General features: G+C 39.5%; 1 protein-coding gene across 4 annotated transcripts in view; it reads right to left on the reverse strand.

Moving 5' to 3' along the window:
• Window positions 1–11,444, reverse strand: part of ENAH (ENAH actin regulator) — an 89,921-nt gene extending 78,477 nt beyond the window's left edge. Inside the window, exon 1 of one of the 4 annotated variants that reach the window (XM_070932412.1) lies at window positions 11,014–11,444. In XM_070932412.1, the coding sequence (XP_070788513.1) occupies window positions 11,014–11,018 (5 nt within the window). In that variant the 5' untranslated portion in view covers window positions 11,019–11,444. Of the gene's footprint in view, window positions 1–10,063; window positions 10,092–11,013 lie in introns of those variants that run through there. The other 3 variants (XM_070932414.1, XM_070932415.1, XM_070932413.1) reach the window with 3 other exon arrangements.
• Window positions 11,445–12,910: the final 1,466 nt, after the last annotated feature.

A 12,910-nucleotide genomic window follows, 5' to 3' on the forward strand; every position in this document is an offset into this window, starting at 1 on the left:
ATGGATGCAAAAGTGAGCATGGTGTACAAAATTAATAAACATTAAAGTCAAATGTGCAATTTGTCAGGGAGAAGCAAGAAACAGGCTTTATGATAACTGAGTGACAGAAATGAACACATCTCCCTGACTGATAAACTCAAACAGAAAAAGATACCCTTCCAATGGGACTAACTCGAAGAAGCAATTAGATTCAAACAGAAAAAAGATGCAACACTGTTGGGATGACTGGGGTAAAAAAATTATACACAAAAAAGATTGTAAACTTTTTATAGACTTTCCCTATGTTACCCTTCTGGCCCTTTTCTAGACAGATTAATTGAGCATTGGAATTTTCATAAACAAGTACTTATATTTTAAGGGTGCCTATTTAATAGTACTTTATAAAACTGAAATAATCTAAAACAGTACTTCTGCATTAATGAGTTTACTACGATACATTATTTTTCAACTAAATGATCTTAATATTAGTTTATTTATTTAATTTCTTCACCACACATCTCACCTAAAGTGACTTTGGGAGATTCACAAAAGTATAATAAAATAATACACATGAATAAAAGTGTAGATACAAACAGTTAACAACAAGATTAAAATTTGCAAGTTAAAAATAAAAGTCAAAGTTAAAAATTCAGAAGGCTAAAAAGGCTAACAGGGCAGAAGTGTCCTCAAGCCACCAGCCATCCCCAGGGTTGCATCACACTCTTAGACCCTCATGCTAATTGGCAGAGCCAGGTCTTAACACTTTTCCAGAAAACCAAAAGCATGGGGTTTTGCTTCACTCCGAGGACAAGATATTTCAAAGGTCAGGGGCAACAGCAGAGACGACCCTCCTCATAGATTCCACTCATCAAAACTCCTTGAGTCACGGGATATGCAACTTGGTCTCCCTGCTTGACTGGATAGAACGAGTTGGTGCAGCTTCTGGATTCTCTTCAAGGATAGCTCACATGCAGCACATTTTAGTAGTCTATCCAGATGACCAGAGTATGAATGACTGAAAGGAGGGCTCTTCAATCCAGGAAAGAGCATTACTGGCCCACAACTTGGAAGTTGAGCAAAGGACCTCCTAGCCACAACTGCCACTTGCCCCTTGAGAAGGAGTCATGAGTCCAGAAAGATCCCAGGATTTTTTAAATTTTTTTATTATTATTTTTTTGCTTTAATTTATATGCCGCCCTTCTCCGGAGACTCAGGGCGGCTTACAATGCGTTAAGCAATAGCCTTCATACTTTTGTATATTTATACAAAGTCAGCTTATTGCCCCCACAATCTGGGTCCTCATTTCACCTACCTTTGAAAGGATGGAAGGCTTGAGCCTGGTGAGATTTGAACTTGCAGTAATTGCAAGCAGCAGATGTTAATAACAGTGCTTTAGTCCACTGTACTACAGGCTCTTCTGTAGTACAGGATTACACAACAGGCTACTATGGGGCAGTGCTATCCCATCCAGGATCTAAAATGGTAAATCGCCAGATACAGAGGAGCCTCCTATTTATAGCCATTCAATCTTACCAGGGTTCAGTTGAAGCTTGTTGTCCTTCATCTAGGCATCCACAGCCTCCAAGCATCGTGAGAAGACATCCACAGCATTGCTTAGTTCAGGATAGAGTTGTACATTTGGGTATAATCTGCATACTGATACCTCATCCCATAATGACAGATTATTTTACTCAGCGGCTTCAGGTAGACGTTAAAAGGAGTGGAGAAAATACTGAACTCTGTGGTACCTCACAAAGTATGGGCTGGGGACTGAACCACTTGCTCCCTATCAACATCAATTGAGACTAGTCCTGGAGGAAGGTGAACAAGTGCAAGACTGTGCCAGCCATCCCCAACTCCCACAGTTGACCCAAGATGATATCATGGTCAATGGTATCTAAGCCTATTGAGAACTCAAGAAGAGATCACTACCCCCAATCCCATTCCCACCACGTGCCATTTGAGCGCCTGTTTCCATCCCATATCCAGGCCAGATAGTCTGTCTTAAATAGCCATATAATTTTTGCACTGCATATTTATATTATATTAAAGGAAAGAGATGAATAACAATTTGAACTTACACATTTTGTTCAATTATCTGAATGCATATTTATTTCAGGGATTTATACCCCACCCTTCAATAAAGTATAAAACTTACATTGTCTGCTAAACAAGACTGTACTGTTAGAAACATGAGTCATGACCCTGTCTATCCTAACTATCATAGAAAAATAGACCTAATTATATTATAAAGCTACACTTATTAACAAAACACAATAGTTTCCCACTTAGTTGTTCATATATTTAACATTATTTGAATAGGCAACATATAATATTGAAAATAATGCATAAAATCTTCAAATTATAAATTCAGATTATTTTCTGATGATCAATTGTAAATTACAGTCCATCAATTTAGGCATCACATCAAGAATTTAAAATTCCTTATTTGCAATTAGATTAAGTTTCAAAGTCTAAAAATTCTGTGCTGCATAGGGAGCCCAACTAAAATTGTGACTGATACTTTATTTTGCTTATCCCTTTGACAAGATCAGTTAAGGAACTCTATGACTCCACATGAAAAGGTAGAACAAAGCAAACCAAATTTAGCTATTGTTGCACAGAAATATCTAGTCCAACAGTCAAAAATGGTCTTATTGTCTTCCTTTCCTGTACCAAAGCATAAAAATATGGAACTTGACAATTTGTTCCCAACTGATATAAATGTCCTAAATGTCTCTCTAGTCTTCGTCCAAACTTGAAAAATTTACCAGACAATCTAAATACTATCACTCTATAGTTTCAACACTGAAATAAAGTTTGCTTATATCAAATTCATCATAGAATGGTAGTTTACTTACCATAGTTAATTTGTCAGAACCTGCTTGGTTCAGAGATTACATTACATCTGAACAAGCAAATTATGGTTTGCAATTGCTTAGCAACAAGGTCTGCATACTAAACCTAAGCATTTGTTTTATGGGTGAGTAAAGCCAATTTCAATTTGATAAAGATATTGCTTAATAGTATGATTAGATTTATAGCTAGATAGGAATTTAGCATAAAATGATTATTTCTAGAGAATAGATATCTATCTGTAATAATGCACAATCCCATATGCAACCTCTTGACCCATCTCTAAACATCTCAGATAACTGATTTTTTTAAAAAAACTCTGAAAATACTGCTAAAATAGATGGCTGAAGACCACTTCTACCTATATATTTTATTATATACTGATCACAGAATTGTTGTAAAGGTGGTCTCAATTTACAACAGTTTGTTGCATTTGAAGTTACAATGGCACTGAAAAAAATGTCTTATAACCCTCTGTCATTCTTACGGCTGTTGCAGTATCCCATGGTCACATGATCAAAATTCACACTTTTGGCAAGTGACTCACATTTATGATTGTTGCAGTGTCCCAGGATCATGTGATCACCTTTTGTGACCTACTGACAAGCAAAGTCAATGGGAAAGCCAGATTCATTTAACAACCATGTTACTAACTTAACGACTGCAGTGATTCACTTAACATTTGTGGCAAGAAAGGTCATAAAATGAGGTGAAATTCACTTAACAAATGTCTCATTTAGCAACAGAAATTTTGGACTCAACTGTGGTCATATGTTGAGGACTACCTGTACTTTTGCTTCTGAAAAAGAGGTGCGATTATCAAGAGGTTTAAAAAATGCCAAGTGACACATAACTTTGTAATAAATGAACAAACATTAAAGAGGAACATATACCAAAAAACGACTATATCCAAAAAGGTGTATTTAACACAATCAACTTTTAAACCAAATCATTTGTGAGATCATATTCCAAACATTTTCTTCATAAATATGCTTACATGTGAACGTACTGCTTCACATTATTAAAAACTCTATTATTAGTACTGAAAAGGAAAGGAACAAAAATCTTGACTTTAATACATTATTGGTTTCCTTACCATCTGGAAGGATATATTAAGCTGCCAACACAAAATTGTAAACAAAGAGGTAAACAATCTGTCTCAGCAAATTTATTAATATCTGTTACTATTTAATGTTTCAATTTATGAGATAACTAATCCCACAAATTGTATTTGTTAGTTACCACCCTTAATTAGATTTCTATTCAGAAATCTTCCACTAAATTATATTACATTTGGAAGAAAAATGGATGAACAAAGATACAAAATCGTGGAATTTGTTAAATATGACAGAGTGTGGATCATTTTGATATCAAATATTATACTTTTTTTAAAAAATGGACAACATACATTTCCAAAGCAAAGGAAGCATTTTGACAGTTTGCTGAATTTAGAATAAATAATATAATCAATCTTTTTTCAAAGTGGAAACTAAAAGTATTTGTGTAATACAACCATCAAGAAAAACTGAAATTCTTATATTCAAAGGACATGTTGATGTAATTTATAGTTTTTACCTTGAGTGTATGACTTGAAATTGGCATTTAATTTACAAATATTTATATATTTAGGTGCATTGCTTCTGCTATTGCCTGTAATCCCTTATTTAAATATTAAATAAATCAAACTGATCATAGTAATCCTTGGTAACATATAAAATCCTTGCAAATCTGATATTTTCCAGATCTTTTAGCAAACAGTGTCTATCATATGCAAGCAATAGTCATAATAACTTTCCTTAAGTGTATCAAAAGAAATATAGAACAAAGTTAACAACAGCCCATAAATATTCCAGTGATATATTTGTTTAACAGATCCTTTCCTTATTGGATGTAATAATCCTTACAAAATAAGAATTAGCAAACAAGTAGCCCATCAACTGAGTACTAGGTACTTCATAGTAATCAAGAAATTTAAAGCTATTTAGTTAAATCTTATCAAATAGTGATGTGGGATACCCTACAAACTAAACTATCTGAACTGTGAACTCAGTTACAAATACAAATATATTTCTTTGATAAATATATTCTAGAGTGAAATTCTGTCAAATCTCCAGTGAAACAGATCTTAAAAAGCCAAAAACTACTTAAGGAAAGTACTGCAGGATGACATCAAAAGGATACAATAGTGGAAGAAAAACTGCTTTCTATCTCTATCACTACTTGATAATGAGTTCTTGCTCAAATTTGATTGCATTTGAGAAGTGTTATCTTTCATTTGCATTCCATTTGTATCCCAAGAAAAAACATTTATGATTACCGCGTTTCCCCGAAACTAAGACATGTCCCAATAATAAGCCCAATTGAGCTTACGACGCATGTGCTAAAATAACCCCCCCCTGAAAATAAGCCCACCCAAATACTTAAGACACATGTGCGAAAGGGAGGAGGAACATCAGAGCCACTGCTGCCTGAGATCAGCAGGCCAAATTCAGTGAGCCAGAGGCACCACTGCCACTCGGGAGAAGAGAGAGAGGAGGCACTGCGAGAGAGCTCATTTCTGACATTCTTCTCCTCCCGGGCGGTGGCAGCGCATTCAGCTCCCTGAATCTGACTTGCCGATCTCAGCAGGCAAGGGGGAGTGGCAGGTGGGGAGGGGTGGAGCAATGGAGAAGTGAGATGCATGGAGAGAGACGGGGCTCCCTTGCCGTCTCTTCTCCCCCCCCTTGCCGGGTATGGCAGGAGCTGGAAGTCAGGTAAGACATGGTGGAGAAGCAAGATGCTTCCAGCTCCTGCCATGCCCGGTCAGCATGTGATGAAGGAAAGTCCGTCTGTCCGAGGGGAAGCATGGCTAGCAAGAGTCCCGCTGGCATGGCTGGCCCCTGGGGGGGGGAGGGTCACTCAAAGCCCAGTGAGGCACCTGCTCCCGCTCAGCCCTTGAGATGCTCTGTCTTGAGGCGGCTGAGGTGGGTTCCGTGGCTCCAGACGGTGAGCACAAACAGCTTGCACTTTGTACGTTTCCTTGAGGAAGGCCCATGCATGCACCAGCATTCCCAGGAAGTCGTCATTGAGGTGGCTCTTCTCGTGGCTCTCATGCTCCTGGCCCTGCCGAAACTTGTTTTCCAGCTCTCCCAGCGACTTCTCTGAGTTGGCGGGCATGAAATACAGATGCAACGTCCCATTGGACATCTCTGGATAAAGTGGGTTGTCGAAATAGCCGTGGCACAAGCTGATCGAACAGCTCAGCAGCCACACCAAGAGGAGCCCCAGCAGCATCCCAGGGGTGGGGGAGGGAAGCTGCCCCGACACCCTAAGCATCCTGAAGTGGAGGAGGGCAAAGACAACTCCTGACACGCCTAGTTTCAAGTCCTCTGACTTGTGGCTGCCTTTCTCGCAGGGCTTTATTGGGACCCACTCGGAAGCCATCGCTTAGCCCTTCTCGCTCCCTGTGGAGAGTTCTCCTTTGCACACGATTTGCCTGCGAGAACTTCGGGGGTTTTTTTGTGACCCGATCTTCACTGGCAATGCTTCAGGCAAGAACCAGCCACACCTATCCCGCTTCAGGGATAAGACCCCCGATAATAAGGCCAAGGCCATATTTCGAGGGTCAAAAGAAAATAAGATCCAGTCTTATTTTCTCAGAAACACGGTAACATACAAGCAGTTTTAACAATGTTAAACCCACCCACCCCCCATTTATATGTACTTACTTCTACTTCTCTCAATACAAAATAAAATTAAGCAATGCTAGTTAACAAACTTGTTACAGAACAATACATTATTTTTCTAATTAAGGTAATGGTAAAATACTTTCTTTTTAAGAATGAAAATGTTTACATTTTTAATAACTGTAGTGGCAATGTATACATTTATAGTGTTGCTTAAATTCAAAGTTTAATAACTATATAGAAATTATATAGTATTCTATATACTGTATTGCATTCTAACCAATGAGCTGTGGTGGCACAGTGGTTAGAATGCGGTATTGCAGGCTAATTCTGCTGACAGCCAGGAGTTTGATTCTGACTGGCTCAAGGTTGACTTAGCCTTCTATCCTTCCGAGGTTGGTGAAATGAGGACCCACATTGTTGGGGGCAATAAGCTGACTCTGCAAACCACTTAAGAGTAGGCTGTAAAGCACTATAAAGCGGCATTTAAAGCTAGGTCCTATTGCTATATTGAAAGTAGAATTCAAGAACAATTATACCAATATTTCCGTGTAAGCTTACATTTAAAATTATACACATAACACTAGCCCTAACCCTAACAGCAATTCATATACACTGGTCTACCTATAAATATTTCAAATTATTTATTATCATTTTCTCTTTTCAACAACCATTCCTGTTTTAAAGCCTTATCAAGAGCAGCTGAATATAACATAGATTGAAACAAAGTTTTGAAAGGTAGCAATGATAATTTTCCACAAGTCATTTAAAATAATTAACAGCAATTATCTACATATATAATCCCTTGTTTATGCAAATATGTGTTAATGGTCAAAACTAAGATTGTAGTACCACCTTACTGTACAACTATTCCAAAGAAGTACAGAGCAATTTAGGATGTCTTTGACGCCTGAAGTACTGTCCTAAAATTCAAGTCCTGTATTACTCATCTCATATATAATTCAGTGCACTGAATTGAATAAAATTTAGTGTACTGGGTGGAAATGACTGATATAACCCCCCCCCCAACATTGGCAATCACATAACCCCAAGATGCTGCAACTGTCATAAATACACACGTTGCCAGATGTTTGAATTTTGATCACTTGACCATGGGAATGCTGCATGACTGTAAGTCACTTTTTTCAGTGCTGTTGTAAATTTGAACGGTTACTAAATAAATGTTTGTAATATGAGGATTTCCTATAACAGTTTTTGTTCAGAGCACAGGTCATCCAGGTCATGATTGTCCCAAAGGTGCTTTTTCAGGAGGCAACTGGACTTTGTTTTTCTTTAAGAAGTTTTGCTTTTCATCCAAGAAGCTTCTTCAGCTCTGACTGGATGGTGGGGAATGGTCTCAATGACTCTCTAAAAGAATGCAAATGACCAGCTGTCTGCAAGGAATATAAATCCTTCTATTCCCCATCATCCAGTCAGAGATGAAGAAACTTCTTTGATGAGAAACAAAATGTCTTCAAAGAAAAACAAGAAAGTCCAGTTGCCTCCTAAAAAAGCACCTTTGGGACAAAGAAGAAAAGAGCAATATCTCCATTTTTTTTGTACTAGCCTGCTGTCTATCACAGCACATCAGACTGAACATAAGTACTAGTGTCTGATTTTTCGTGGTGCCTTGGTCTTAAAAGAATGAAACCAAAGTGGCTACATTACACACATACACATATATTAAAAAGAAGGCAGAAGAGGGGATTCCATTATTTCATGAGAGAATAGACAAATCTGACCAATACATATTTCATATAAGTATATAATAAAAGTTCTTCTATAAGTTAAAATTCATCAGTATTTTAAACAACTGTTCCAATTTTATGAGGGGGGAGGGGCAGAACAAAATAAAAGTTATCCCATCAAGTTCAGTAATCTTCTCAATGCAGGAATCCAAAGCAAAGCATTCTAGATAGCTCCCTTCCCTTTGTTTGTTTATTCATGTCAGATACATTGAATATATTCAATATAGGGTAACCAACTACTTTTCTTTATGACTTAACTCTGCTAATAGGTTAGGAAAATATAACTTAAATTATTATTAATTGCCCTGCAGTCTTCTTCTACAAGACATTGTTTCAAGCTATTTTAAAAATGCTATCATATCTCCCCCCCAACACACACACCAAGCTACATCCCAGTTGTCTTTTCCTAAAGCTAAATATATCCAGCTTCTTCAATTTCTCTTTACAGAATGGAATTTCTAATTATCTTAGGTTACATATCAAAGGAATATCTGTTCTCAATAAATAGCGGAAAGGTGATATTGTTAAAAATCTGGAAAGGTAATATTGTTAAAAATCCTTTTGACCACTTGGAGAATCCAATGAGATAATTCACCCCAAAATAAGCAGTACTATTTAATGCTGCAGTTGGCCAAAAGCCATAACATATCAGACCTTTGTTTGAATTAGGATAATCTCTGTGTTTACCGTCTTAATCATACTTACAATAAATCCAATGAATTTAGAGTCTATATTTCAGAGGCATTTAATAGAGTAAAACTTAAGAAAATAGGGCAGTGGATTAACAGACTAATAAAGGAAGCCAATTTTGTATAGCCTATATTGTGGTAATTTCTAAAGTCATTATTTACAGGGAATACAATTTGTTTAAATAAACTGACAAATACTTAAATACATGGTATTTACTGGAGCACATACTAATACTTCTTTTTACCATGTATTCAACTCATTATATAGACACACCCTATAATTAATAGTGGCCACCCTATATGAAATCTCAAAAGCAATACAAGTTCCTGAAAATAATTTTTGCATTATCTAGCCATAAACTCATGAAGTATTAAAAAACCCAAAATATTCTGACTGAAATATTTTAAAGATACCAAACATTTAAGATATACATTCAATTTCAGTTAAAGCATAAAAATATCCAGTATTGTCAAAAAGTACAATACAGTTAATTGATTTTACATAATACTAAAAAAAAAGATAACTTGGCAAAACCTTCATCCCAAAGCACACAAAGGGCAGCCAACAGTAATCAGAATATTGCAGACTTATAAGCAGAAAGAAAGAATCAAGAGAAGTAACCTGGCATCTTGTTAACAGAAGTTTTGAAGATTATATAGCTCTCATGGTGGGAGAAAGGGCACTAATTCCTTGGGAGGAAAAGTTTCAAAGATAAAGTATTTAAATTTTATGTAGAGTCAAATTCTTTTTGTCTCACCAACATATTAGGCTATATCATGTGAATCTTATTGTATTATAAAAGCTTACCAACATTTACATAAATTTTATAAAAATAATGTCAACTATCTGGAAAGAAAGATTAATTTATACCTAACCTACACTGTTTATATTAAGAAGATAGTTTCCTTGGAGCTGATGTAGAGCCTAACAAGCCCCATTTCTAAGTATTGCGTCAAAGCCAGAGAGGTGGTCACAGAATGCAAAATACACAGGGAAAAAAAGGTTTCAAAATGAAAGGAATCCCGGCATGGTTTAAGGGGGAGGGGGGAGAAAGACAAGAGAATGCCGCCTAGTAATGACGCTTTGGATGGTGCCCCTTTAAAAATTCTACATGCAAATACATACCGTTGCTGGGGTATTATGTCAGTGACTTTTTCCTATTTATTGATCACACAAAGAAAAACCCAGTATGAGCTACTGCAATGCAACACACGTCAATTTGGGGGGGGGGGAAAGGGGGGGTATTACTTTTTCATTCCTCCATCTAATATTCCGAAGCAACGGTTACAAATCTCAAAAGGCGATTTTTTTTTCCTTTTAAATGCACATAAAATTTCAGAAAATAGCCAGGGCCTCATAATCGTTCCCTCCTCCAGTTCCAATCCTTCCCTCCCGTTTTTAAAAATGCTGCCTTTAACTCCTTTAAATGCAATGACCTCACCTCCCTCCGTCTTCTTCTATCTTCCCTATACCTCTTGGACGACCCTGCTAATGCAACAAAAGCTGTACATGTCAAACGAGCCATTGGTCCTGGGGAACACAGCATCAGCGGCACCTTTCCTTTTTTTCATCCACCGACTAACATCCACTCACAAACTTCCCCCACTTTCGAGAAAGAAAAGAAGCCCAAACACAACACTGGGGAAATAGAAATTTCATCGCCAGATACCGGGTTAAGGGGCCGGGGGTGGGGGGGGTGAATAATGAACACGCGTGTCCAGCAGGGGGAGGGAGTGGGGAACACCCCCCCGCCCCAAGCCGACTCATGGTGGTCTTTCGTGCATCTTTCGTCTCAACCGAGGTACGTTATAGTACACGAGGCTTCCCTATTAGGACTCTCCTTCTCCATTTCGCCGGGGTTTCCCGGTCAAGCCCTCGCTTCATTTTGAGGGGCTGGGCCCCTTCCTCAAACTTACCCGCACACGGTTTCCATCGAGTATTCCCCACCGCCACCACCACACACACACATACACACACTGAAAGGACGAGCCCAATGCTTGTAGGGGGGGGGAGAGAGAGACGCCTTCCCCACCCTCCCCGGTGATTTCTCCCGTTCGAAGAAGCCCCTACTTCACCTCATGTTGCTGCTCGAGGTCCGGGGGGGGCGTTTCCCCCCCCCTCACTTCCCCGCCGCTCCTCGCTCTTCTTTTATGAGCCGGCCCGGTTGCTCTCCGTAGGCGCCGAGGACAGGAGGAGGAAGGAGGGGGGTCTCCCCTCAGGCGCCAGCCAGTCCCTGCCTTGGCAACCCTCGGGCTGACTCGGCTGCCTGCACCCTCCGGTTTTCGCTGCTTGGCCCACCCCGACCACAGCGGGGAGTCGAGGGAGGGAAGGAATGGCAGGGAGAGGAGAGGAGAGGGGAGGGGGAAGGGAATAAACCGACGCTGGAAGCGCCGCGAGGCTGGCGCGCGAGGGGCGGGGAGGAGAAGAGAACAAGGGAAGGTGGGAGAGTTGGGAAAAAGCAGAAAATAACGCAACGCGCAAGCGGATCGCTCGAGACACACCGGCTCGGGGAGGCGGGGGGTGGGGGCGGGGGAAAAAGGAGGCGCGGCGGCAGGCACGCAGGAGGACGCCAAGGGGGTGGAGCGGAGGAAGCCACGCCTCCTTCACTGGTCTGCATTCTCTGAGCGTTGCGTGCGGCTTGTAATGCGGGACTGGGCGAATATAGAGATTTAGCCGGCTGGAAAGATGTCAGTGGGCTGGCTGGGCGTATGTTCTTCGGGGATTGTCCGGGTTGCTTTATAAACTCCTGCGCGCAGTGGGTGTTAGTAACCCCTTTCCGTTTTCTTCGTTGGCAGTCGGTGGTCGCGGGCTACCAGCCCCCTTGCACGCTTTAAATCTGCAGTCAGAGAGTGCTCCGGATCGGGCCGTTCGTGCGTCGCGATTATGGATCTGTAATTGTGGAGTGTTAATTATTCTTGTTGATTATTCCCACAGAGTTGCGGTTCTGAAACATCTCTTTGTCTGTCTGATGCTCTGCGTGCATCCTACACTGTAATGCATTTGTTATTTGCTGAATATTGTTGGGTGGCATATATTATTGTTTAACCAATGTGGTTGATGTACTATCGTCTCTACAGCTACCTTAGATTTCTTAATTATTAAATGTTACCTCATTATCACGCACCTTGTCAGTCAGTCCACGCCAGTTTTCTTTGGTACAGTTTGTCAATATGTTCTGGGTACAGATTATCTCACAATAGAAAAAACATTCCCCTTTTACTTCCTAAAGCCAAAGCTATTCTAATTTTATTGGGGGGGGGGCTCTGTTACTTGTTGGAACTTTTTCCAAGTAAATTTGATTATGGCTTCATGCATAATTACTTTAACTTAACTTCACACTAGATAGGTTTCATAGGATTGGACTATACATTTAATTGCAATCAAATATTCCGGCTCCTGCTCAAGTCCATGTGTGCCTTTGGAAATACCCCAACTGAATTTAATGAAGTATGTACAAATAAGGATGATCATTAAATTAGTGAAGACACAGATCAGAAAGATGTGTGACTGACTTTCCTAATAGTAATACTATTGTGATTTAGCTACCTGACAAGTCTAATTTTCATTTATATATCATTTTTCTCTTCTGGTTTGATTTAAAATAGAAACTGAACCCATACTGATGACAAACATTGTCTTGTTTGATTGAACAATCAATGAAGATACTAGATTATTGTAATTAATTAAAATGTTTACCTAATCTTACAATATTACTTGGCTGGCAAGTGTAGAAGAGTTCCGAAATAGCATTGAGGAAAGTATATGGCAAGTGGAAAACATAAACCAGGGGTGTCAAACTCAAGGCTTGGGAGCCGGATTTGGCCCGTGGGGTGCTTAGATCTGGCCCACGGGGCCGCCCTTAAAACAGCAAAGGACTGGCCAGCGGTAACTGCCAGTGAAAACAAAGGTTGGGAGGACTGCACGTGGCCCTCCCAAGCTCTGTTTTCGCTGGCAGAGGGTTGCAGGAGGCCA

Source organism: Pituophis catenifer, unplaced genomic scaffold (genome assembly GCF_029215685.1).
Source record: "Pituophis catenifer annectens isolate HBS135680 unplaced genomic scaffold, rPitCat1.0.hap2 SCAF_1, whole genome shotgun sequence".
NCBI classification, from domain to species: Eukaryota; Metazoa; Chordata; class Lepidosauria; order Squamata; family Colubridae; genus Pituophis; species Pituophis catenifer.